The sequence below is a fragment of the Psittacula echo genome, assembly GCF_963264785.1.
Source record: "Psittacula echo genome assembly, chromosome: 3".
NCBI classification, from domain to species: domain Eukaryota; kingdom Metazoa; phylum Chordata; class Aves; order Psittaciformes; family Psittacidae; genus Psittacula; species Psittacula echo.
Genome location: NC_137736.1, coordinates 121,358,678 through 121,385,939, shown reverse-complemented (window position 1 = coordinate 121,385,939; position 27,262 = coordinate 121,358,678). Strand labels below are relative to the sequence as shown.

The 27,262-nt window shown below is 39.6% G+C and overlaps 1 protein-coding gene across 4 annotated transcripts in view; it reads left to right on the top strand.

The window, feature by feature from the left end:
- The window catches only part of DLG2 (discs large MAGUK scaffold protein 2), a gene marked incomplete at both ends in the record, with an annotated part of 868,631 nt that overhangs the window by 91,962 nt on the left and 749,407 nt on the right, over nt 1–27,262 (top strand). For 3 of the 4 annotated variants that reach the window (XM_080612549.1, XM_080612548.1, XM_080612547.1), the window contains one exon: nt 22,958–22,999. The exons of the other annotated variant lie outside the window; for it this stretch is intronic. In XM_080612549.1, coding sequence (XP_080468675.1) covers nt 22,958–22,999 — 42 coding nt within the window. Of the gene's footprint in view, nt 1–22,957; nt 23,000–27,262 lie in introns of those variants that run through there. 4 annotated transcript variants of the gene reach the window in all.

Here is a 27,262-nt window from a genome sequence, read left to right as displayed (position 1 = left end):
GGTCAGGTGAGACAGTGTTCTAAGCAACCTGATCTAGTTGAAGATGTCCCTGATTATTGCAGGGGGGTTGGACTAAATGTCCTTTGAAGTCCCCTCACAATCCAAACTATTCTATGATCCTATGATTCTGTGACATACAATAGCTAGGAGACCCTCACTGCAGTCTGAGATGCAGGGGCATTCTGTCAGGAACCAGTGAGACATCATGTCGCAACAGATAGTCATGAGGGACATTATAAAAGTTGTCTTATATTCCCTCTTGGAGGAACTGGGACTCTTTTCTTGATTTTAAAAGGATTTTTTTCCTAATATATATAATTCAAATGCCAGTGGACCTGCTTTTTCTCCTGTGTGTATTAGCATAGATTAATTGACAAATATGTAGGTGAGAGAATTGTCTTCCCACCCATGAGTATGTTTTACTTACATTTTGAATAACTTACTGTTGCATTTTAAGGATAAAGATTTTTCTTTTACTATATAAGGTTTGGTTGCGTTCTTATGGCTCTTTTATTTCATGGTTTAATCATAAATGACTTAGATGACTTTATTATTGGACTTGAGACTGAGCTTAAGATGAAGGTATGAGCCTAATGGAGTTACTTGATATGAATTCTGTTTAAAAATATCCTTTACAGTTGAAGAAAGATGCTTTCTAAAGTGAAAGTGCGAATAAAAATACCTGGTCTGGAAGCTTGAATAAAATAATACAAACGCTGTAACTGAAAAAGGACATGGAACTGTTGGAACAAGTCCAGAGGAGGGCCACGAGGATGATCAGGGGACTGGAGCACCTCCCGTATGGAGACAGGCTGAGAAAGTTGGGGCTGTTCAGCCTGGAGAAGAGAAGGCTGCGTGGAGACCTCAGAGCAGCTTCCAGTATCTGAAGGGGGCCTACAAGGATGCTGGGGAGGGACTCTTCATCAGGGACTGTAGTGATAGGACAAGGGGTAATGGGTTCAAACTGAAACAGGGGAAGTTTAGATTGGATCTAAGGAAGAAATTCTTTACTGTGAGGGTGGTGAGGCACTGGAATGAGTTGCCCAGGGAGCTTGTGAGTGCTCCTTCCTTGGCGGTGTTCAAGGCCAGGTTGGATGAAGCCTTGGGTGACATGGTTTAGTGTGGGGTGTCCCTGCCCATGGCAGGGGGGTTGGAACTGGATGATTTTAAGGTCCTTTCCAACCCTAACTATTCTATGATTCTATGATTCTATGAAAATGAGTGGAATGTACAGAACTGAGAGCATCAGGACAGGAGAGCAAAAGGAGACGCCTCAGTAAGCCCTCTGTTTGGCTTTGACTGGATGGAATGCAGAAAGAAAACCTGCCAAGTCAGTGCCCTTTAGGGATTCACAAACTTCATCCAAAGTTCATACATATTGCCCCCTCCAGCTGCAATTCCTACCTCACCAGTACAAACTGAGGATTGCATCATGCACAGACTGAAGTGCAGCATGAACTGTTTTGAAAAGCCCTTCAATTTTAAGCAGAGGTTTCGATGGGAGCAGTGAGCTGTGGAGTCTCTATGGCTACATGGCAGAACTTAGGAATCTAAATCAGTTCTTTGCTGCGGGATTTTATGTGGAATTTCTTGGATTCTCTGCATTCTCCTGGGAGCAGCGTGCACAGGGCAAGCAGAATATTCGAGCTGGGTTGTGCTGTGCAGATTGAAAGGGGTGAGTAATAAAGAATGGCATTCCACTCTCCCACACAAATAACAGCTCCTGAAGGGCTAGAGAGAAAAGCCTCCCCATACAGGGATCTACATTCAGGATAAGAGCAAGAGGCACCGCTGCCATTCCTATCCTTCCATTTTTCCCTCTTTCAATGCAAACTCAATAGATAAGTAGCTCATTGCCATAGATAGTCTTATACACCTTCAATTGCTTCATGTCTGTCTTCTCTGCTTCTCTTCTCAGAGACTAAAGTTTGGTATTTTTCCTCTACAGACTTACTCCTACCTTCTTTCCTGTTGTTTCTCACTCACCTTCTTTAGATATACATATATATTTAATTAATATAGCTTAACAAGCAGGAAAATGTATTGAAACATGTACATTATAATGCCAGATATCTATTCAGTATTTTATTGTACGTTTGTAAGAGCTAGAACATTACGAACCTTAGGCATTGCCTATGAATATTCACTGGGGAAACAACCCCTTACATTCTGGCTGTTTACTTTTCACTGTCATGTTTTTTTCCCAGTTATTTTAGCAAACATGTTTACTAGCAGGGATCCCTAAGAAATCCAGAAGTTTTTTGAAGATTGTTAGGTTGGACAGCCAATCATAGGAGTTAAACCTACCCTGCCTATAAACAGAAAGTGATATCCAGTCAGAATTATCAATTATAATTGAAAGGTGGAACAGAAAAGATTCACAATAAACTGCTGCTAACTTTTCACAGGTTAAACAGATATCAACACAAAATGTTTGTCTTGTAATTGATGCAAAACAAATAATCTGGAGAAGCATAAGCAATGTGTGGGCAGTTTTAGTAAAAGAGACTAATCAAGTAAGTGATTTGCTACCAAACTGCTACCTATCCATAACAGAGTCAAATTCACTTTTAGTCTTCTCATAAGAAATTCTTGTGAACACATGCCATTGCTTGGAATAAGTTTTATGCGATGGTAGGCCTTGGTAAGGTTTCAACAGGACATGAGTTAGGTCAGACTTTCAAATAGAGTGTCTTATCATTGACCTTTAATACCATCTACCATGTTACACCGAGAAGATAAGACTAATAAACGATGTTACACTCTTTGTCATACCTGGCCTATTCTGTATGCTACTTCTGCCTCATTACAAAAATGATGGGGAAAGCCTAGTTCTACCAATGGTATTCTTTTGAGGACTAAACTTTTCCTAGTAATTTTTCAGGTATATTAGTCTTTATAGGATTGTGCATGTGCACCATAGCCTACTTACAATGTCTATTTAAACACTTGATTACACAACAGAACGGTTTCTTCGGTCTAATGCCGTTCTGTGCTGCAAGTTGCCTTGGCTGGTTGGAGACCCCCAGGGAGAATGTCACTGTGGGGTAAGGGGAAACTCAACCAATACTGAATTTCCTTAGTGCCACTTTCTGCCGCTGGTATGGGACGTGTTAGGGCTGAAATGAGCTGCAGAGATCAGAACTATTCCACTTCAGTTTCTGAGTGAATATCTTCTGACAGTGTGCTGGACAGCAGGAAGGCACAGTCCTGCATGTAGATTGCAGTCAAGGATATGTTTGCTCTAGGCTGATTTATCCTCTTGGGGAAAAGAAGTTAACCTATGAACAACACCATGATGCTCTGATTCCAGTATCTCAGCTAGCTTATTGAGAGCTAGAACAGACACCAATGCACTACCCTGCAGGCTGCAATATCGATGTATGATAGAGTGTGAAGCCCGAGGATCATTTTTGCTGAAGCATACTTCACTTCTTCATATTTCTGTGAAATCAGGCTGCTATGTTACAGCAAATGTACAAGGGAATGTGAGAATGTGAGTAAGACTGGTTCTTTAATAGGAGAGAATATGGTTCCCCCTGCCCATCTTGCTTGGTCCTGGACAGAACAGGGGGGCAGTGGAGTGGGTGGCAACCTGCTCCCCAGCCCAATGAATCCGTGCGACATGGAGTAAGAAACAGGGCAGCTGGGTCCCATGGAGTCAGATGGGTGCAGAAATGCTGCTTTTCCAGGGACTGGTTGCTGTGGACCACATCCTTCATCTAGGACCGGCAAGTGGGGAATCATAGAATCATAGAATAGTTAGGGTTGGAAAGGACCTTAACATCATCCAGTTTCAACCCCCCTGCCATGGGCTGGGACACCTCACACTAAACCATGCCACCCAAGGCCTCATCCAGCCTGGCCTTGAACACCGCCAAGGATGGAGCATTCACAACCTCCCTGGGCAACCCATTCCAGTGCCTCACCACCCTCACAGTAAAGAATTTCTTCCTTAGATCCAATCTAAACTTCCCCTGTTTAAGTTTGAACCCGTTACCCCTTGTCCTGTCACTACAGTCCCTGATGAATAGTCCCTCCCCGCATCCTTGTAGGCCCCCTTCAGATACTGGAAGGCTGCTCTGAGGTCTCCACACAGCCTTCTCTTCTCCAGGCTGAACAGACCCAACTTTCTCAACCTGTCTAGCATACTGGAGAGTGTGAGTCTTGCCATGTCCCTTATGGGAATATGGGAAGAAAATGACATTCCTATCAAACTGAAATGTAAGCAAGCCATTAGTTTCCCTTGCCTCTGGGAATACACAGCCAAAGGAAGAGAGAAGGATAAATAGAAGAAGGTATGTTAAGGATCAGAGTGAAAACAAGCCACTGTGATATTTATATCTTTCAGCAGTGATTTGACATTGAATCACAGAAATGGATTTCTTAATTTCTTCCCTATCCAAGGCAAGATTTGCCTTGTACTTTCATTATAGGTAAATTCACCATGTGAGTTTCCTTTCCCAGGCAGCTTAAGAACCAGCACAGTTATTTTACAGCAAACTGATGGATGTTGCTTCCAAAAAGTGTGTTATATTGATTACCTGGGTCAAACTTGTTCTTTTTATTTCTCTTCACAACAAAACATGCATTGGTAGATATCTAGCTTAACACTTGAGAGAGGTCAGTTCATTCTGTAAGCTGACCTGCTACTTCTGAGTGTGCTTAAATCAAAGCTATAATCATTGGAGTTACCATCAGATTAGCTTTTGAAAATGAAGCAATCTATTTGTAATCTTCACATTACCATTTGCTGTCTCTTTCTAGATCAATGATTTGATTTTTATAATTTATTTATTTTGATTATTTTATATTTATTATTTATTCATTAATCGATATAACACCTATTGCAACTATAGCTGGGAGCTATTGTTGGGTATATGGCTTTTTCTGGGAACAACCAAGCCTGGCCTCTGGGAACTGTTGGTCATGCATCCACAGGAGACAAGAGCAGTCCAGGATGAAGTTTCTCTTGCATTACAAGGTTGTAGTCATGGCACCTACACATTCTCTTGGCTCACATAGAATAGGAGGAGCAGTTACATTGAATGGCATCTCAAGGCTAGTTGTCACAGGGGTTACAGTGCTGGAGTGACCCTGTACCCTGATTTGGCTGCACTCTTGTTTGTTGAGCCCAGCTATGTAAATCCTAACAAATTGAGACCATTGGCTATCATCACAGTAGCCAGTATGTTCTTGTAATATCCAAACCAATTCTACCTTGAGACACTGATAAATTCAGCAACTGTAAAAGCTGATTTAAAGGCACCTTTTCAGTTTCCTTCCCTATTATACTCAACACAGTCTTGGAAAAACTGAGAAACAAAATGCTTGAAAGCAGGAGCCCAATGAAACAATGCATTTGCAGGCAACCAAAGTTCTCTGCTACCACCAGTGTATATAATTTCAGTAGTTATTAGCTGCCAGGCAATACCATTGAGTACTTTGAAGTTAGAACAGACAATTTAGAGCTTAGGGCTAGTTGTGTGAAAATTGTTTTATTCTTTGCATTTGTTCCTGGTTGTGTTGTTAAAGCATTGGAAGACACTGAGCCATCATATTGCACATCTACTGAAGTTTCCAGATACTTGCCATGAGCAATACTAAGTAGATTACATTGCAGAAATCTGCTCTAAAATCTACTGAAACATATTTAGCTGGCATGAGACATAGTAGTACTGTTAAACAGCATAGAAAAACTGCTGTGCATACTTAATTTCAGACAATATGCACATTATCTTAAAAAATATCCAGTTCCAGAAAAGAAGATTACATGAAAGATTACTTAGCTCTAAGATGAATGATTATGTTTTTTCTGCTTTTGACATGCAATAAAAAGTAGATGGGACAAAGCACAAAGTCAACCAGGACTGGAAAGCATATACATATTGAAAATCAGTATAGGTCCCAAGTGGGTAGCATCTCCGCAATGACCAGTCCCTGGACATTGTTAGGTCTTTGGGATGTTGTTTTACTAAAGGGATTTGAACATTTCTGGCTTCCAGGAGATAAGAGATGCCTGCAAATGTTAGAGAAGACAAGTTTGGATTTCCTTTTTGAAAATTACTTTTTTCACCTAGCAGCCATTGTGTTCCTAAACTGATGCAGTGACTATTTCAGCCTTTTCTGCTTTATGGAGAGTCTTTTTCATCTTGCTTCTGAAGAGAGAATGATAAACTGAAAATGCTCCCAAACGACTACCCTTGCATGTGTTCTCTGGCCAATGCTTAGGTTTTAATTTAGTGTTTAACATCCTTCTAGTCAAGCCTGATGCAGGAGTGCTCGTTAGCATTCCTCATGGCTATCCACTCTTTGTTATGCAGCTGCTGAGCTCTGTGCTCTGGCAGTTCATCACAGGGTTGGTTAACAGGTTTTGGGCTTTCCCATGCACAGATTCATTTATTTTCTAGTCTTTTCTTTTCACTTTCTTTATCTATAAATCTTGGCTATTTCCTCTCAAAGTTAGGCTGTTTCAGGCTATGGACTGAATATCAAGAGGTGACTCAGCTTTTGAATTACTCATGGAAAGGAGTTCCTTAAACCTCCCTCCATTTTTGTAGCTATCTGGGAGGAAAGCAAGGGGATGAATCACATTTCCAGGAGCATGTGCAGTGATGGAATGCAGTTTTGATTAACTTTCCCTGCACACTTAAACAGCCCTTTTCCTTTGGAATCATACACTAAAATGGTGCCTTTATATCTGAAGTAGATTGGTCTAGTTTCTGTGGAGGGAATTTTGTTTATTGAACTTTTCTTTTATTAACTTAAATCTTTGTTTGGATTGCAGTTTGTGGATGTTGTAACACAGGGGTGTGATATGTGCCATAAATGCTTCCCAGCGTGGTTCCCTCAGTTGCATTCAGCCCAATTCCAGTGCTTAACTTGGATATTCTCTCAGTAAAATTTTAGGCATCTGTTTGAGAGCAGAGGCAGATAAGTCTGCCTACCATAACTAAATGTTTTAAAAGAACAAGGGATGCAGTAAGCCTCTCAGGACATGCAGAGGACATCATTCCTGGCTTAGGTACTTGCTGCTCTCCATAGACAGAGGGAACTCAGGAGACTCCAAAGACCTATACAGTCCGCTTGACTCAGGTCTCTTATCTTTTGTGAGTAATGAGGGACCATGAGCAAAAGCCTATCCACTCAGCATCTCTGCATATAGCTCTCTTCTGAAAATGATGATGATTATATACGTTGTCTCTGCTGAGTGATCCAATCACAAGGATCTCGGATGTAAAGATGGCATCATTTTTGCTGCTGCACTACTACCTGATACTAATGGTAGTGTTGACTTCTAGATTTTATGCTTCTGAGAGATAATTACAATAGAGCTCAAGGAAGAATTTCATCACGGTTTAAGTGCCTAACTCATCAAAGGTGAGTTGCAACAGGGTTTAGGTTGGACGTAGTTGCCAGTTTATTAGAATACATGCTTCTGTATTAATCTAGAAATGAAAAGACAACTTCTAGGCTAAATCAGAAGATACAAAGTAATTAAGGCATCTGGAGGCTCTGGAAATCCTGCAGAACTAGCAGACTGGATGGCTCTTTGAGTCTTCAAATGGGTTTTAGGTGTTAGGCTATGTCCCAGATTAGTTGGGATTAGGTAGACTTGATTTAACATTGCTTTTGCTGTGATGGTTTTGGTAGCATTGGATGATCCTACAATGTTTAAAAACTTAGTCATGCTCACAAGCTAATCTTCATATATATGAACCTGAGATCTTGTAGGTTAATCATCTTGCTCCTTATCACACTGGTGTGTGCCTGTGGCAAAGCAGGGAGTTAAACTAAGTCTTGAGAGCCACGAGCTATTGCCCAAACTAGTGAACTCCCGACTTGCAAAGGGCAGTGAGCAGCTACTGATCCACTAAGATTTTCCACATGCAGTCTCTCTTTTTTTTCTCAGAATTAAAGAATATTCCTTTGCTATCTTCTTTCTGTGTCCTATTTCTGCAGCTGGACCTTCTGACGTTACATACATAGCTCTGTATTGCGTTTCAGGTATAAATCTGTCAAAGGCTTCTTCAGAAAATTTGGCTAGGGGGTATTAATTTCCTTCCCCTCTGATGCTCTTCACCTTTAACTGGTTTTCTGTGGAGTAGCTGGAGATAATATAATAAAATACTATACCTAAAATATTATAGTAAAATAAGGTGAAGTAGAGCAGTGAGAGAGAGTTATAGGCAAGATGAAGACTGCTGACTGCTCTGGGTACTGCATAGCTACTTTTGATGACTATGGCTCAGCAGAATGTAAAACCACATACCAGGAAAGCACTAACACAATAACTTAGAGGTTCTTTGAACAAAGATGGCAGTATGTTGAAGATGTATTCTAGTGCAAAGTCCAGAGAAATTACAATAAATGACATCTCATCGATTTTGGTATTTTCCTAGGAATATAGCAGTGCTAAATGCTTTAGCAATTGGGTTTTTTTCCTAGAAATGTGGGGTGCCAACCTGGAGATGTCTTCAATATATGCTGGGAGAGTTGTGAGAAAGATCAAGTCCCAGGCTTGAAATCAAGCTTGCTGCTTGTGATAGAGGAAGGTACAAATAAATGCTTTCAGAGAGGGAAAAATACTCTGGGAAATGCTGTAGGTGGTAGAGCACAAAGATTCAATGAGATATGCTTGCTCAGATTTAGAAAATCAAATATTTCAAATCAGTCTGTAAAAATTACTCGAAAATGTTAACTGCTGTTACTTACATTTCTCATTCAAAGCTTTGCAGTCTGAAGTGTCTCCTTACTGAAAGGTAAGATGCAATTGCAGTGTAGTTGCAGAGCAGAAAGGACTGGGAGTTGTAATAAGAACATTGACATTTTGAGTATGATTACGGGGAATGATACCATAAATACCAGTTTGCTGATGAATAAACTGAGGGGTAGACCTGTTTACCACACCTGGTAAGCTGAAAGAGAGATCCTGAGAGCCCTGGCTCTCATTCAGGCTCTGACTGCTACCAGTTTACCTTCTAGTATAAAGAAAAAACATTATAATTTACATTATTTTCTATGCAATAATGAAATAATGAATAAACAGATCTTTTTTTTTGTGGTAGCAGAAGCCAGGAAATAAAAAGTAAATTGTAATCTCTTTTGGTCTCAAATGTTTCCCAGCTCTGTTCATCCAAAAGAGGTTTTGCCCATTCAAGCTGTGTAGGACAGTATATAGGCAGAAGATGCTTTATGCATGAACTTCAATTTTCATTCTGATTTTAACAATTAGGATGGAATTCTGAGTTAACTATCCAAAAAAAAAAAAACCACCCAGAGATGCTGGTAGATGTATGAGATCTATGACAATGGGAACATGTTGCCATAGACACAACTGTTCAATATGATACTGGGACACTGCTGCTTAAAGAAACCCACTGAAGTCGTTTCACAATGTCCTGAAATCATGCAGTTGTGAAAAATTAATTCTAATTCTTTCACCAAAGTGATGGTACTGTAATGTTGATTCTAAAATATTCAAGAAGCTATTTCAGTGCTGAGGGCTGTCAAATGACAGAGAAAAATAATGTATCAGAAGTACTGAGATATGTTTAAAAGTTTTAATTATAGCAGATGGCCAACATTTCTGAGCATTGCATAGCTTAATTTTGAGTTTTAACAACTTCAGTTATAGCTTCAGAATTTCTGCATCTCTTACAGAAATCCATCTCATAAATGGGCATGAAATGTCACTATTTATAGCAAACATTGGGCAAGAAGCAGAGAACAATGCAAACCAAAAGTATGAAATGACAGCTTTCTGTTGCAGTAACAACTAGGGAATTGCAAGCTTTTCCAGATTGTTCCAGTCTTGTGCTCTTTTTGTGTGTATGAATTAGCAGAGGTACATCTGGATTTGGGCCAGAAGGCCTGGGCTATCATCTACTCTGACTTCCTGGGCAGAACTCCACTGAAATGAGCAGGCAGCAATCAACTTCCCAGTTAGTGCATTTTGTGGTTTGGCTTGTATTTCAAGAGCATTGTATACAGCAGCAGCATCCGTTAATAAGGAGATTTCTGAACGAATATTTAGAGAGAGACATTCTTATCATTACAAAAGATAAACTTGTGCATGCACATATACACAGTCTCTGTCAACCATTAAATTTAATTCTCGTTACCTTATTACATCACAGGTTTTGTGAAGGACCAAGAGTCATCACGGGTGGGGAGATGAGCTACATTCCTGTGTTGGTTTGGTGGAGGATGGAAAAAAGCCTGTGCTATGGTGTATGTTTATTTTATTTATTTATTCCCCTTACTTCTCTCTCTCTTCAGACGCAGTCAACAGCTGCATCTCTCCAACTAGCAGAAGACTAACCCAATCTCATTCTTCTTACTTCTAGATGAGTCACCTGTCACTACAGATTCTCCTATCCTCCTCCCTTGTGAGAATCTTTTTATAGTCCAGTTTGACTTGTCTTGCTGAGTCACTAACAGCTCTTAGTGGCCTTTCCTTGGTTCTGATTGATAAATACAGGCAGGAATATCTCCTGCCCTTCAAATGTGCTTCCACTAGATACCCACATAATATTTCTGTCATCTAGATCAAGACTAAACTCCCTGACTTTCAGTCACTTTCAGTGAGCAATCACTACTAGTTTATATACTCTCCATCCTTTCTGTAGTGTTCACGGGAGTGAACTCATTGTAGGAGCCAGATCAGGAAACCATACTTGGATTGATGGTGCCCAAAACCTGTGAATTTATATGAAATAGTTCAGATTACAGTATTCTAGTGTTCAGAATGCCATCTGATAATTGCATGATGCCCTTACGCTGTACCCAGTGTCCCAGGCATTGTGACTGGATAAATATTCACAAATGCCTCCTAAAGCATATTTCACTATGCCGAGTCCCCTTTCAATGTGGTGATGAGAAGGGGATAGAAAAGGATACCCTCCGACTGTATTATTCTGCTATTGTAGAATAGCTAAACTAGAGCTCATAATCTGCCAAAAGAATACAAAGGAGCATCAATTTTTTATATTTGAGGTTTACACACAAACTCACTATCATGGCGTGCGCATTCACGTTTATTTTATACCTTAAGGAACATCAGCAATGTTCTTTGAAATAAATAACTTTTTTTTTTTAGCATTGGCTTTAGTAGAGGTAAATTCTCACTTAGCGTGTGTCATATTTTACTCAGATTTTATTTATTCTTTGGGACAGATTCTTATATTTTACGACTGTAGATATTTATGGTCCTTTTTTGAATTAAACGCTTGTATTACAATTAACAGTAGAATCTGGCTGGCTTTGTTTTCCTAAGAGATTTGATGTTATTTTTGGTTAATGTGTGAAATGGGGCATGATATAACTTCTTTGGGTCAAGGGGAGTGCTATTTCTAAAACTATTAAGTAAAGTATTATGGGAACAGAAAATGTTCCTCTCAGATAAATACAGCTCTATTCAATTGATATTCTGTTGTCATGCATGTCTCATTCACTCTTGTCCTCCATGCAAAAGAGATACTGACCCTGTGTACTTTACTGGGAATAATTTTGCGTATAGAAGTAATAATAAAATGTTTATAGACAGCCCCATAGCCAGAAAGATTGCCAGAGATTTTTAGCTTTATAAATGGCCACAGAGAAAGCAGTGCTAAAGTCAGTTAGCTTGTGAAATATCATCAGATTATATGAGCAATTTGCATTTTATAAGATTATTTCAATGGAAGATGTTCTCTGAATTTATCTGATCTTCACCGCATGTGACTGAAAGGAATATTGAAATGAGAAGAGGACATCTCTGGAAGAAATGCACAAGGCATGGTTTTTTTAAAAGGAAACCTAGCTGCTTGGAAGTAATAGAACTGGTTAAATATCAGTACGAAATTGTTCTTTAACTGCTGGGAAATAATAGAATTGCTTAGATACAATCAGTATAAAAGGTTTCTGTGCAGACATAAGTTGTTGAATATATTTTGCAGGTTGAGATTTGAGATAAAATTTTCAGTGATAAAAAGTTGAAGTGAATAATTTTGACTTTCTAGACTAATTTTGATAATACTGAAATCCTCTGTTTCGGTGCTGTCACTGACATTTCTTTACAATGTTAAGCTAGTATTACATGTGAAGTTTCCGTATTTTATTTTCCATCAAGTCAGCATTTTTTTTTTGTGGAAACAAGGCATCTTTAATGGATTAAATTGAAAAAGCTCTTAAGGTCATTTGAAAATTTTGACTTTGTGTGACAAATTCCCCACAGCTTAAGTTGCTGAAGAGTCTATTTCCAGAAAGAAATAATTCTGATTTAAATACAACATTTGAACTATTCCTTGAACCCAGAACAGCAAAATTATGACAACAGTGTTTCAGTCAGTATGTGTTGGGCATCACTACACAGTGGAAAATGTAAAAATCACCTTTTTTTTTTCATGATTCCACTAATTACAGACCCTGAAGAGGTAAGTCTTCTGAACAGCAGTTTTGGGTGAAATTCTCAAAAACAACAGTAGATTCAAAACTGTGTTGTGTGATTAGCTGGGCATGATTTAGAGGATGTAGATTTTTTCCACTTGCTGCTCAGGATTACTTTTGCTTTTAGGAATCCTCTTTGAAAAAAGCTATCATTCACCTTGTTTTAGCAGTCTAGAAATACTATTTCAATTGGTATGTAGGAGGCATAGAGGTATGTAGCAGAAAGGTGGGATGAAACAGGAGTGAGCAATGATCTTCTCGTTGTGGTTATATGCATGTGGAAATTAACCTCCCAGTGGTTCCAAAATGTTGATTACTATACACACATAGAAAGAGACTTTTCATTAGGGACTGCAGTTGTAGGACAAGGGGCAATAGGTTCAAACTTAAATAGGGGAGATTTAGGTTGGATATAAGGAAAAAGTCCTTTACAGTGAGGGTGCTGAGGCGCTGGCATAGGTTGCCCAGAGAAGCTGTGGCTGCCCCAACCCTGGCAGTGTTCAAGGCCATGTTGGACAGGGCTATATCTTAAATTTAGAGACAAGAAAGTTGTGTGTGATTGTATCGAAGGTCTTACTGAAGTTAAGGTAGATGAAAACAGTTGTTCTTCTCTTATCCAGCAACACAATCAGTCCATCAATTCACTGTAGAAGGCCAGCAGATTACTTAGGGATGATTTGCCTGTTGTGAAACTGTGTTGGCTGTCTCTAATTAGGTCCCTGCCATACATTTGACTTGACATTGCTTGTAGGAGCTTCTGTTCCATGATCTTCCCAGGTATAGAGGTGAGTTTGACTTGTTGGTAGTTTGCAGGGTCCTCCTTTTTATTCCTTTTTAAAGAATAAAAAAGAATAAAATATTCTTTTTTTAAGAATAAAAGGATATTTCCCCTTTTGCAAGTCTCTGGGTAATTTGTCTCACTGCTGGGACTTTAAATATGATGGAAAGTGGCTTATTAGCTATGTCTGCCAGTTCCCTCATGACTATGGGATGCATCTCATCAATTCCCATGGACTTACGTATGTGCAGCTGAAAATAATACACCAGAAAAAAGTTTTACTTCATGGCAAAAGGAAGAGCTGAAGTAAGGAATGAAATCATTGGTAAAACACTACAGGAGAAGCGTCCAGTCAGTCATGGGAGTTTTTTGCTGACTTTATTGCTTCTGATAAGATAAGCTTTTGAATTCTTAGTCTGGATTATTGAGTTGAATGATACTAGAGGGAAATGCTAGGTTGGCTAGATGTCTTCAGATGTTGAGAGTCACATGTCCCAAAGGAGATACAGACATATCATGCATCACCAGCTTTCTCCTTGTTGCTGACAAGGAATTTTATAGCACTAGGTGTATAGTTCTGCATAAGGAATACGGATGCCTGATTTAACCAGACTTTTTTAATTTTTTTTAAATCCATAGAAAAATTGGGAAACTGTGTTTGTAAAAGCTCTGAGTACAAGGGGATCATGTATTTTCACATGTAGAGGTATATTATATTGGTTTATTTGACTGTATTTCAAACAGAATTCTCTCCACTAAGAGATATTTTTCCTCCTTTATTTTTGTAATATACTTCAGTATTTTTTAAAGAAAAAAAATAGATTATTAGATTTATTACATTATTAGATTAATTAGATTACCTGTTTATTCTTTACTGAGCCCAATAATTTGCTTTTTACTCATAAGGCTTCTAAAAATATCTTGATTCTTGGTTTGAAACAATTAAAACATAGAAGATATACTAATTTCCTTGTAAATAGTTTCACTCGTTTATTATCCTTTGCTTTCAAATGCTGTGCAGGTTTGAAATAACTCTTCAAGAACAGGCTAAATTTAAAAATAGTTTCAAACCAAGATATTTATTTCATTGATCTGATTTCTAGCTGAGGTTTGTTAACATATTAAACTGATAACTTCTCAGTTGAATGAAAAGGAATAGTTAGAGCATGGCTAATGAATATCCATCATTATACTCTCTATTGTAAAACCTGACACTAAGCTTGTTTAATGAAAATACTGACTACGTAAAAAAAAAGCTCAAATCTGTGTTTTCATGAAAACATAGGCTACTTCCACTGTTACACAATTTTATATCCTATTTCTCAGTCTAACAATAGGTTCCCCTTAAATAGTTTCCTCAGCTAAAATCACAGTACAAAAAAGATCCTACATGTTTTGACACATACAGGTCTTTATCAAGTATAATGCAAAACCAAGTTGTTCTTGTACAGATTTACAGTAAAAGCTTTATTTTTTTTTTCCCATACAAAAAGACTACAGCAATTTCCTTGGTGAAAATTGCTGGAGGTTTATTTTTAAGTACTGTAATAAATACAGTTGAACTTTGCAAGTTCGCTCCTTCTTCATTCATGCTGTTACCATGGAAATGTGGATTTTATGCTTAAATGAATTAGCTTAGTTCATAAATTATGGTTCATAAATTATAAAAGTAAAACATTAATTCATAATTGGGGAGTGGTGGCAAATCATTAAGACATCACTTTCCCCAAGTTTAATTTTCCCCAAGTTTTTCAAACAATCGTGGTGAAAGGTGTTTTGGGGGAAAACAAGCATAGGCTTCTAATTGTCTAGGCTTTTTACCTTGTGTTGAGCTCTACATCCATCTGGGCTGAATGACAGGCAACGTATATCAGAAAGGCTCAACCACCTCATATATTGACTTCTGTAGGGACCAAGAGTGAAAATACTCCTTTTCTCATTTTGCTCTCGGTATTTGTCTCACAGACATGCACTTTGCATACAAGCATATCCCTGTATATGTGTGAATGTGTGTGTATATATAAACAATGAAGAATAAATAGGAATATGTCTACACACTGCTATTAAGGTGACAATTTCACACTACAAAGGTGAAAGTATAAAAAGCACCAAGCACAGATGGCAAACTTTAGCATACATTTGCACTTCCAGTGCTTCAAAACTATAAAGTTTAGGGCCTCGTGTCTTTCTTGCTGATTTGTCCATCATTATAACCTCCCAGAAGAGGGAAATTTCCAAAAAGAGCTGTTTTGTTAAATTAATCTAATTTGGATAAAAGGTGGTATTTTGTTGTGAATCATCTTCTTGATCTTCACAGAAACATTCCCATAACAAAAATAAAGGACCATCTAAAACAAAGATTGCACTTCCTCCATGAGAGATTTTGAAGGACAGGTTAGGCAAACATTTGCCAAGAATACTCTATGCATAGTTAATCTTCCTTCAGCAAGGAAAGAAGATTAGATAATCTGCTAGGATTCCACATTGCCGTGACCTTTAATATGATTGTGGATAGAAATGCCTTTTTGAAGTTGTCATGATGAAAATGCAGGTCAAGAGGAAAGGCAGCTGTCCTCTCATAGTCAGAAAATGAAATGCACATTGTGGAAACATGTTAGTCATCAATATGAGTGAAATTCAGGAAATTCACTGGTGATCTTCAGAGCTGAAAAAGGTGTTCACAGCTAGAGTCTTTCAATGAAGGTTATAATGGAGTTACATCTTCTCAATCAGTTGAATATCATAAGTTATAAGATGAACTTGATCCACAGGTTATAGGTACAGCAGTGTAAAAATGAGGCTTTAAGTAACAAGGTGCTTCGTGATTCTTTATCCAATTCCTTCTTTCTGGGTCTCTGTGCCTTGTTTTGTAGTATCTTGTTTTAGAGTCATTGAAGCAATGAAAAAGCCTTTCCTGAGAAATTCAGTCACACACAAGACTCACAGGATCAAACCATTGTTCACTTTTTTTTTTATTATTTGGTCATATAGTTGGGGTTTTTTTTAAAATTTACTTATTATAAATTGTTTTGTCTTTGAAATACCACAATGGCTTGGGTCATAAAATATGTTTGCATTTAATATTGAGAAGGAATGATTTCTAACTAAATTGTGTGGTTTTCTCATGTATCTGATCGAAACCTTCCTCAGTGCAGCCACATAGAACAGAAAACAGAGAGCTGGGGTATTGGAAGGAAAAGTATGAAATACTCAGAAATCAGACAATTGGATTACCAAGATTGTTGTGGAAAAAAGAAACAATGTTTTCAGGAAAAACTGGATTAACTTAAATCATCCCAGGGATAGGTCTGTTTACTGGCCTGGAAATGAGGGAGAATATTTAACATAGCAACTTTTGGATCAGAATGCCAGGATGCCAGAGAGACTCATAGATTTATAGAACAGTTAGGGTTGGGAAGGACGTTAAGATCATCTAGTTTCACCTCTCCTGCCATGGGCAGGGACTTCGCACACTAAACCATGCCACCCAAGGCTCTGTCCAACCTGGCCTTGAACACCGCCAGGGATGGAGCATTTACCACTTCTTTGGTCAACCCATCCCAGTGCCTCACCATGCTCACAAGAACTTCTTCCTTATATCTAGCCTGAACTTCCCCTGTTTAAGTTTAAATCCATCACCCCTTGCCTGTCGCTACAGTCCCTAATGAAGAGTCCCTCCCCAGCATCCTTATAGGTCCTCTTCAGATACTGGAAAGCTGCTGTGAGGTCTCCACGCAGCCTTCTCTTCTGCAGGCTGAACAGCCCCAACTTTCTCAGCCTGTCTTCATACGGGAGGTGCTCCAGTCCACTGATCATCCTCGTGGCCTCCTCTGGACTTGTTCCAACAGTTCCATGTCCTTTTTATGTTGAGGACACCAGAACTGCGCGCAATGCTCCAAGTGAGGTCTCACGAGAGCAGAGTAGAGGGGCAGGATCACCTCCTTCAACCTGCTGGTCACGCTCCTCTTGATGCAGCCCAGGATACGGTTGCTTTCTGGGCTGTGAGCGCACACTGAAGCTGCCTCATGTTCATTTTCTCATCGACCAACACCCCCAAGTCCTTCTCTGCAGGGCTGCTCTGAATCTCTTCTCTGCCCAACCTGTAGCTGTGCCTGGGATTGCTCCAACCCAGGTGTACGACCTTGCACTTGGCATGGTTAAACTTCATCAGGTTGGCATCAGCCCACCTCACAAGTGTGTTGAGGTCCCTCTGGATGGCACCCTTTCCCTCCGGCGTATCAACCGAACCACACAGCTTGGTGTCATTGGCAAACTTGCTGAGGGTACACTCAAACCACTGTTCATGTTGCCGACAAAGATGTTTACAATACTGGAGATGAGAATTTGCAAATAATCTGTTCAGTGTTTCTTTATTCTCTTTCTGGAAATTTTAAGATTTGCTGAGCTCAAATTGCTGTTTTAGCTCCTCTGTTATGCTTTACTAGACTTCGCTATATTGTGAAGCCTAAGCAAGCCTTCTTGCCGATTGCAGCTTTGTTCCTGCTCTCTTTTCAGCATTTGTTTCCAGATATCCCATAGACTCAATGCACTCTCAATAGCCAACATGTTCAGAAACTGTAGACTGCACAGCACCCAAGACCTGCAGAGCAGACCAATGCTTCCTGCAGCGTCCCCTCGTCTGACATGGATATTTTCTGTGTAATGAACTTCCTGCAGCTCTGCATTAGCTGTAGCGTAACATTTTTATGGCAACTTAAGAATCTCAGAAATGGGGAAAGGAGTAAAATCGCTCCAGTTTAAAACTCATATGCTGAAATCAGAGGCATATAAGCACTCTAGGACTAGAGCGCTAGATTGTATCACTGCACTGTGCAAAGACACGGTGTGATGGAGCATGACTGCAGTCATAGTGCCACGACTGCACAAGCCAGTACTTCAGCATCAGTGCAGAAAGAGGGAGAACTACACCCTGGGCTGCTGCAAGTCAGTGGCACAGATTATCAATATTGATACTATTAAGAGTTGCATGGCCAGACCCTACAGATGGCTGTGCAAACCTCCACCGTTCTGTCCAACTGCCTGCAGACATCCACTTTCCCCTCTTGAAGAATGGGAGTGTCATTTCTCCCTCTGTCCACTCAAAGAGCAATGCAACTTCTTTTCCAGCCCTTTCCCCCTCTTTTTTCTGGTTTTTTTTTTTTTTTTTTTTCTGGATAATCTCTGCTTTCCTTGTAATCATCAGAGTGTAATCACAAAACCTGTTTCATTGCAGCAGGACTTTTAGAAGCACGTTATAATATTTACCCACAAATGTGCTTAAGTAAAGAGGGGCACATTGTGCTTCCATAGGGCAAACACTGAAGAGTGTTGCTTTCTTCACTGCATTATTAGTATCACAGTATCACAGTATGTTAGAGATTGGAAGGGACCTCAAAAGATCTAGTCCAATCCCCCTGCCAGAGCAGGAACACCTAAATAAGGTTACACAGGAATGTGTCCAGGCGGGTTTTGAATGCCTCCAGAGAAGGAGACTCCACAACCTCCCTGGGCAGCCTGTTCCAGTGTTCCGTCACCCTCACTGAGAAGAAGTTTCTTCTCAAGTTTAAGTGGAACCTCTTGTGTTCCAGTTTATACCCATTACCCCTTGTCCTATCATTGTTTGCCACTGAAAAGAGCCTGGCTCCATCCTCATGACACTCCCCCTTTATATATTTATATACACTAATAAGGTCCCCCCGCAGTCTCCTCTTCTCCAAACTACAGAGACCCAGCTCCCTCAGCCTCTCCTCATAAGGGAGATGCTCCACTCCCTTAATCATCTTAGTTGCCCTGCGCTGGACTCTCTCCAGCAGGTCCCTGTCCTTCTTGAACTGAGGGGCCCAGAACTGGACACAATATTCCAGGTGCGGTCTCACCAGGGCAGAGTAGAGGGGAAGGAGGACCTCTCTCGACCTACTGACCACCCCCCTTCTAATACACCCCAGGATACCATTGGCCTTCTTGGCCACAAGGGCACAGTGTTGGCTCATGGTCATCCTGCCATCCACTAGGACCCCCAGGTCCCTCTCCCCTACACTACTCTCTAACAGGTCGTTCCCCAACCTATATTGGAACCTGGGGTTTTTCCTGCCCAGATGCAGGACTCTACACTTTCCCTTGTTATATTTCATCAAGTTTCTCCCTGCCCAACTCTCCAGCCTGTCCAGGTCCTGCTGGATGGCAGCACAGCCTTCTGGCTAATAGACTAAAAAGTCTATTGCTTTTATTGTTATTCTCCTTTAAAATGCCATTTTTTTCATGATGTCTAGGGAAAAATAATTGTGAGTGGTTAGGCTGCTGAGGATGAAAATATTACTCTTCAATATGGTTTCATTGTCCCCATATAGGGTTATCCTAGTACTGTCTGCTTTGTGCTTGTAAAATGCCATAGCACAGTCGGGGTCCTTGACCACAGCTTTAGGATACAATGGCAACAGGGCATTTCTACTGCTACTGCTGTTGCTGCTGCTGCTGCTACTAGCTCCTTCTGGGCAATGGCAGATGCTGCAAAGGACTGTCCCCCCTCACCCCTCTGAAGCAGACTGCCCTGAGGACCTCCTGAGATCAAGGTCTTCCAGGGCAGCACGTTTCCTTTGCTCTCTTCAAACCTCTGCAGACAGCCAGGGTTTCCTTCCAAGTGCTCCCTTTTGCCCTTCTGAAGACACAGGAGGATAAAGTAATGATGAAATTTCACAGCTCAAGATAGTGACTCCAGTGGTTTGTATCATCTAAGAATGTTCAGGTCACAAGTTGTATGCCTTTTTATAGAGGGTCTGGAATGCTCCTTTGGACAATTGCCTTTCTACTGTTTTTATATTTGACCTATTTTTCTTTACAGTAACTTCTTTCATCTGTGGGGTTCTTCCTGTGGCGTCCTGTTTAAGAGGCCCTAAGCACTTAAAATGTTCTGCTATTTTTAGCATGTCTGGCAGACTCGAGCAAGGCTTTTTCCTCACTCATTGTCATCAGTTCCATGTCAAAGACCGTAAATATCACCAATATGTGATGCTTTTGAGTAACTGTTAGTTGCTGTAAAATATTGTATGTATGTCCCTGATGAAAACACCACCTTTAACAATTAGACTGTCATGCTAAGAAATGTTTTGCAGAGGTGATCAAGCCCTGCAGGGATCTGCTTGTGTAGATTACCTGAAGTAGTCTCTGTTAAATGTGTTAGGTTGCTCTGCTGTCAAAGTAATACCTTGTTGGCTGGTACAGAGGTTTCAATTTTCCAGGAAATTCTCAAATGCCCCACGGTTATTATAGGAGGTAGCTGCCACATGGATGGAAATCTTCCCTTTTTGCTCTTGCAATGTTATGAGGGTCAGGGTCTGCAATGTCCTAGATGATTTTTCCTCCTATACACTCAGGAGTCATGGGACATTTTTCACGGTGAAGACTTTGGGACTTCATTACTTCTTGTCTTCATAAATGAGTCCGAAGTCTTTTATACAGGTGATAACTTGGGAATAATATAGCTGTGCAGCCCTGCTTTCTCCATGTTGAGTTTGTTTGCCTAAACCCAAAAACATTAACTTTTTAGGATCACGATGAAGAAAGTTGTTTTAAAGACTTTGCTGTCTGAAACCTTGTGCAACTCCTTTGGCAGGAAAGAAATTTGAATTTGATTTTCTTATGCAGCTACATGCTTGCCTGAGCTTTGCCTCACTGCTCAGGACTGTGCATCTCTTCATCTTTGCTTTTGAATTGCATCTCTCCAGTGGATCAGAATTCCCCAAGACCTGTGGTATTTTTTTCAATGACTAAGATGCTTAATTTTAATTGTTAATGTACTGTACTGCAAAACAAACCATGATTCCGTTTCCCTTTCTATTCACTTGAGGAGTGTCAGAAAAATGCATCAATTAATTCTCCCATGCTTTTGCTGGGCAACATGTTACTATGTTTTACCTTATTTGATGGATATTGCTGCAGCCCAAGTCTGAGCTATCAGAACTTTGGGATATCCCAGCTTCATGAACTAATGCACCTAGACTCCAGTTTCATCACTAAAAAACAATTGCAGGATTAGATTTAAGAAGAGGGTACATCTCTTGTGTTCTGGACATCATTGCTTTTGCCAAAGCAGGTTGTGATTAGTAATTACTTGATTTGTATGACAGGTGGAGCTGGGGATCAAATTAAGTAGCTGTCTTAGGATATGTTGTAGAGCAATATCTAGCTTTAAACACGACTGCCTTCTCCGTTCCTAAAAAAAGGCACAAACAATGACAGGCTAAAAATAGCTGTTCACTTGGAGTTGACGACAGTTTCTGAGAGCTTGTCTTTAGGAAGATGTTGGAAAAAAACCCTGCTGTCTTCTTCCCCCTCCCCCTCTTTCTTTCTTCTTCAAATGCACCTCCTTCTGTTTAAGTTTCTTCACCTCATTGCCCACAGAAAGGTACCCACTGACTTTGATAGCACTTCAGTATTTCTGCAGATTTCCAAGGGGGTTTACGTAAAGCATTATTTAAAGAAATCCTAAAAGTCACTGCAGATATGTCTATTAAGTTATGCTTATCCTACACAAATTGCTCTGTGCTGTTAGAGGAGGAGGTAGTAAAGCCTTTTCCACTCTTTGCCTCCCACAGTATCTGCTGCAGTGGAAAAAAAAATAAAAGGAGGCTGTTTTCTGGTTTTATTCCTGTAGTCTGCTTCACAATTCACTGTGAATACCGGTGTTTCCCGGTGCTGTAAACAAAGAGTTGAGTCTTTGACTTTGTGTCCCTGCAGTCTAGTAAACAATCAGTTAATCTGTAGGATCCCAGGGGTTGACAGGAGTGAAAGAAGTAGTTTGATCTTATTTTTGTGCTTCTGAATTAAAGCTTTGCCTTCTGGCTAGGTTTTGAGTTCGCTCCTCCTGGAAGATGTTTGAGCATTTTGAATTCAGTATATGTAGTTACAAATCCGAGGGCACAGCCTTCTCCAGGATTTTTCTGCTTTCATTTTAATTTTCCTCTATGTTTCTAATCCCAACGAGGAAGAAAAGAGTTTGAAAGCGATGTCCAGTGTCTGAGCTATTCAGGATCTTTAGAACTAGTCCGCTGCATTCTTATTAAATGAGAATGAAGGAGTAGGTGGGACTTTTTATTTAAAAATAGATTAGCACAAGGGACTGAACTTGCATTTGAGGAAACATTAATAAGCCAGTCAGCCATTGTCCTTAATCAGAGACTGTATTTGTAAGTAGAACATGTTGAATCTGTCATGATTGATGACGTTGTCTCTGTTAAAAGGGATGCTGCATCTTTAACAAGAGCAGACAGAAACAGTGCAGAATCTACAGTAAATCTGAGAATTGGAAGAGAAACCTTTCTTCATTTTCCCCTGTAAAACGTTTGTAAAATATTGAAAAGAATAGCAACAAAGCCAGGGGGAAATCTAAGTAACTCGCTGCTTACATTTTAATTCCTCACCTTTCCCCTCTGGGTGAGTTCCCCCTCCTCTTTCCCCCCTGAATTTAAAATGCTGGAAGGAAAAGCAACTGAGGTCCAAGTTTCAGATGCCGAATTCTCTGCTAATTGAAATTACTGGGCATATTTCTATATATAGTCGATGAAGAGATATGTAGCTTTCACTCAGTGCCTTCAAGACATGTCTTTTTGTAGTCAGAAAAACAGAGATCAATGCATTTTCAAACTGACAGAGGGAACGGATGCTCCTTAGTAGCACATGCTCGGGATCGTGTGTGTACCGTTTGTGCAGAGCAGAGACGCTGAATACTGGTCCATATGCTCCTTGTTTACTGCAATGTTTTTTGCATGTTACTGTGCACTCCGGACTAATGTGAAGGTAAGAGGGGACAAGGCAACAATTTGGCAGGAATGTACATGTAAAACCAGCTGCAGAAAATGTCTACCTTGTGTGCTGAGTACTTTAGAATTGCTAGCTGAACATGCATATTATTACAGGTGGTTGTGGAGGCTTTGTTTTATCGTTGTCTGTGTAGCTAAAGCATAGAAGCATGTTTTAATTTTGCAGTTTAGTGACCTTCAGTTTTTAATTGCTTGCAGTTCAGGCTCTGGGCTTGTATGATCTGATAAACATGTTTTGCTACTGTCCAGGTAGGCCAGAAACAAGATGCCAAAGGCTGTTTGTGCAAGGCTACATAGCTTTGTATAGCATAAGAATTCCTATACTCTAGTCCCCCTTGCATCCTCCAAGTGATGCTGCTTGCATGCTTTCTTGTTGATTACTTGTCTGACAATCGGGGGATCTTGCTGCTGTTATCTGGGTTGTTTTTTGTACTGATTTGTTTCTAACTTGAAACAAAATGCATGCAAACAAATTATAAGCTATGTCCTAAGAAATAAACAAAGGAATATTACTGCAAAATGCTACAGAAAAATGCCAGCTGGCAGCACTGGTCTCTCAGTAACTATTAACCAGCATTTGTCACTCATGTCAATGTTTGCTTGTTCAGTTAATTAGTGTCAGAACTTCAGTATAAGTTGCTGGATATATTACGTTCTCTGGAAGTAGGACAATATTAGCAGGCAGGATCGTTGGCACTGAATTGAGCTCTAAGCCAAGCTGTGGGCCAGCTGTGGGAATCCAGTTGCATAATTTAAATGAATTACTGTCCTTAGTCAACATACTGGGGAGGTACTTTTGGCATTCTGGCTTTTTCAAGTTCAAATGAGTGTGTCTGTCTGGGAAGAAAAGCACTGTCAAATGCTGGATAATCATAATTACAACTGTTTTACCTGGAGAAATAATTGTAAAGGATATTTTGCTTTCAAACTGCTTTAAGCATGCCTCTGAATTAAAGTGAGTTTTCTGGATTTGCACTTGGTCTGATAATATTGAACTTCATATTTATTTATTAGGGCAAAATATTTTTTGGCTATTTGATTGAAAAAGTATTTTGCATTAAAAGCTCACATTCTAACAGTCTCTCTTATGTATGTGCTTAAACTCTGTACTGCTGTTTGCTGTACTGAATTACTAAGCATCCACATTTTATTACTTTCTAATTAACTTTCGCAGTTCACTTTCTGTGCCACTTCTGAGGAGGAAGGTGAAAAATATATTTTCTTTGAATATGTGGACAACAAGCCAAAAAACACAAGCTAAAACTTTTAATGCTGTTCTGTCTTCTTAAATGCATCATTTCCTTATGCTTTCCCTATATATTTTTTTGGAAGATTAGTAAATTATATCCACATTATATACCCTGACTTCTATACAGTAAATTGTCAATAAAGAAATGTTTTTAGACCAATCATTCTTTATTGCTCATTATGTCCCTGCAGTACTATGCTGGTCTTCTGCTAAAGTGGGTCTGTTGCTGAGAAATGATTTCTCAGTTTAAATAAGAATAGGTGCAGGGGAAATTTCAATATTACTATTTTTACAGTAATTTCCACAAGATACCTTATCAGTAAGTACCACGGCAACTGTTGGGAGCCTTGTGGGTTCAGCTTTTGAAATGTCTTTGTTTCCATTCATAAACACAGACAAAAGTGAAAGGTTTGCGCTAGCCCAAGTCTGATAATTGTTTGGATAAGATAGTTTTAATTTGTTGGAACTTCTTCAACTGTTAAAATGTCTCTGGAATAACTGATATAAAGTATCTGTTATTTACATGACGCTGTTCTGAGGATATTATCTTCAGCTCTAATTTCGGCAAACTCATCCACTTTCAATGCATGCTTTGATCATCTACTTTCCAAGCTAAGCATTGGGCTACAATAACATAAAAATGCTGCACAAACTTCGAAAATTGCCCCAGGAACTACCCAAGTACAGCAGTGCCACCTGCATCTCCAGTAATTCCTGTTTGCTTTTCCTAACATTGAAAATGACTTAATAAATAGGAATTTGTTGAAAGGTGCTCCCTGTGCATAGTGTTTCTGCAGAACTCTGTTGCTTTTAACTTGGTTGGCACTAACATCAGCCACAACTTTAGGGGTGGCCAAAATAAATGAAATACATTAGAAAACATCTGTTTTGAATTTTGTATTTTTCCCCTTTTAATAGCTGGAAAAATCGTAGTGGTTCTCAAATATTTTAGTCTTTAAGTCATAAGATAGAATTGAACTATAAGTACAGGCTGTAACAGGAAATAGATTTGCTTGCCCTGGAAAGTGAAAAAGAAAAGCAATTTGGTCTGTTTCTGATGGCAGCTGCAGTTTATGGCTTTAGAGAAAGCAGATTTTTCAGGTTCAAGGTAGAACTCTCCGTTCTTGGTTGCCAGTCTATCTGAAACTGCACATGTGAACCCAGTTGGCATATGCAGACTTATAAAAAGAGGTCCACCCCATGCATTCTTAATCAAAGCCTATTTTTACAGCTGACTAAAGAATAGTACTGACCGTGAACACATACCTGCCTATGTGAATAATTATTTCTTTCTGCCTGAGCAGAAACAAAGTTAGCAGTTAAAAAAAGGCAGAAAGGTGTCTAAGAAGTTATGAGGAAAAGATTTTTATTCAGCTTGAATTGAAAGAAAAAAAACAACTATTGCTTACTATTGCATGTTCATTACACACAGCATTATTAAAAATGCTACATTTTGACTGATCTCTTTCTTGTTTCCTCATGTATGCACAAGTTTGCACTCAGTGAAAGATATAAATGAGCACAAAAGTCAGGGAATTAAAAACCTGAAAGCAGTGGCTCCAAGATCAGAAGTGCTCTTGTGGAAATGTGCAGTCGGCCTGAAAAAGTGAAATGCTACTATATGCAGTTGTTAAATATATTGTATTTTCAGCATGAATAAGTCTCAGGAGCACAGGTTAACTATCGCAAGGGCCTACCCAGTGTCAAATGTTTGGATTTTTAATTGTGCCCACAATGTATTGAAAACACTTTCTGTATTTATATGTAAAAGATTTTTAGAGGTTGCCATTAGAAACTTTCTGTTCTTGGCTTAGGCAAGTATTTTTAATTCCCTCAGTGTTAGCAATATTTCTTGTAAAACTATGGGAAACATTGCAAATATTTAAGTTCCATAGTCGGAGCTAAGTTTGAGAAACTTTTATGGACTGGAGTCTCGCTTTTCTTAAATGTCTGTACGAGTTTTGCCTTTGCCTTTCCTTGATGTGTAGTTCTGACAGATTATACTCTGGATCTGGGCTGCTATTTCTGGCTCACAGTTTGAGGGTCTTACTGGAGGCACAGTTGGTGCTTGTGGGAATTTGGGGAGCAGAGCCGGTGTCTTTCATTTGTACTTTAGCATGGGACTTGATGTGAGTGCTGGGCTCTCTCACCTTGAAGCACCTCAATCTCAGCAGCAGTCAGCACTGGCCTTTGGGTCTTCAGAGCTTCATGTAAAGATCAGAGGGGGTTTGTTATGAATTCAGATCCATACACTTTGAAGTGCCAAAGGCTTCCCAGGAGCTCCAGAGTTACTTCAGCAGGATTTTAAGGCTACCTTTCTGTTAACGGGTACACTTGGCACCTCACAGAACTGAGCAACTACCTGAACACAAAGAGCCTTTTGTTTCTGTTCTGACTGTTGACTTTGGGTCACTGTGGTGGTGATAAAATTTTTCTGCGTATGATCCCTTGTATCTACTGTGCTTTAGCTAAAAGATTATGCTAGCCTGCTTCAAACAGTAACCATGAAGTGATTTATGGCCGAATTTTTGACCTGTGCATTGGTCACTTTTTGAGGCTCTCAGGTGATGTAGAGGACATGTTGGGGCAGGAACAAAGTATAGCCAGGGTCCATGGAGGACGCTAGGAGCTAGCACCCTTTAATCACTTTAGCTTTCTCTGTTCATCTTCTTGTCCCACCTGCATTTCAAGAATATAGGTAATTGTTTTAATCTAGCAGTTTCCAGTTGCAGAGTAAGCGATAAGGGCAAAAGTCAGAAGAATCATAGTAACAAATAGAAAAATGTTTCGCGGCCAAAAGCTGCAAAATGTCTCAAATGCCAAGCAAGCTGCTGAATTCTGTCTACACTTCTACACACAGCTGTAACTCTTTGCTTCTCCCAGTGTGTATTAATGATATAACTACATAATTAAGTAGTGTAAGAAATACCACATATTTCATCACCTGTACCAAGAATTGTTCTGGTTTTTCAAAAGAAAAGGGTTTATGGA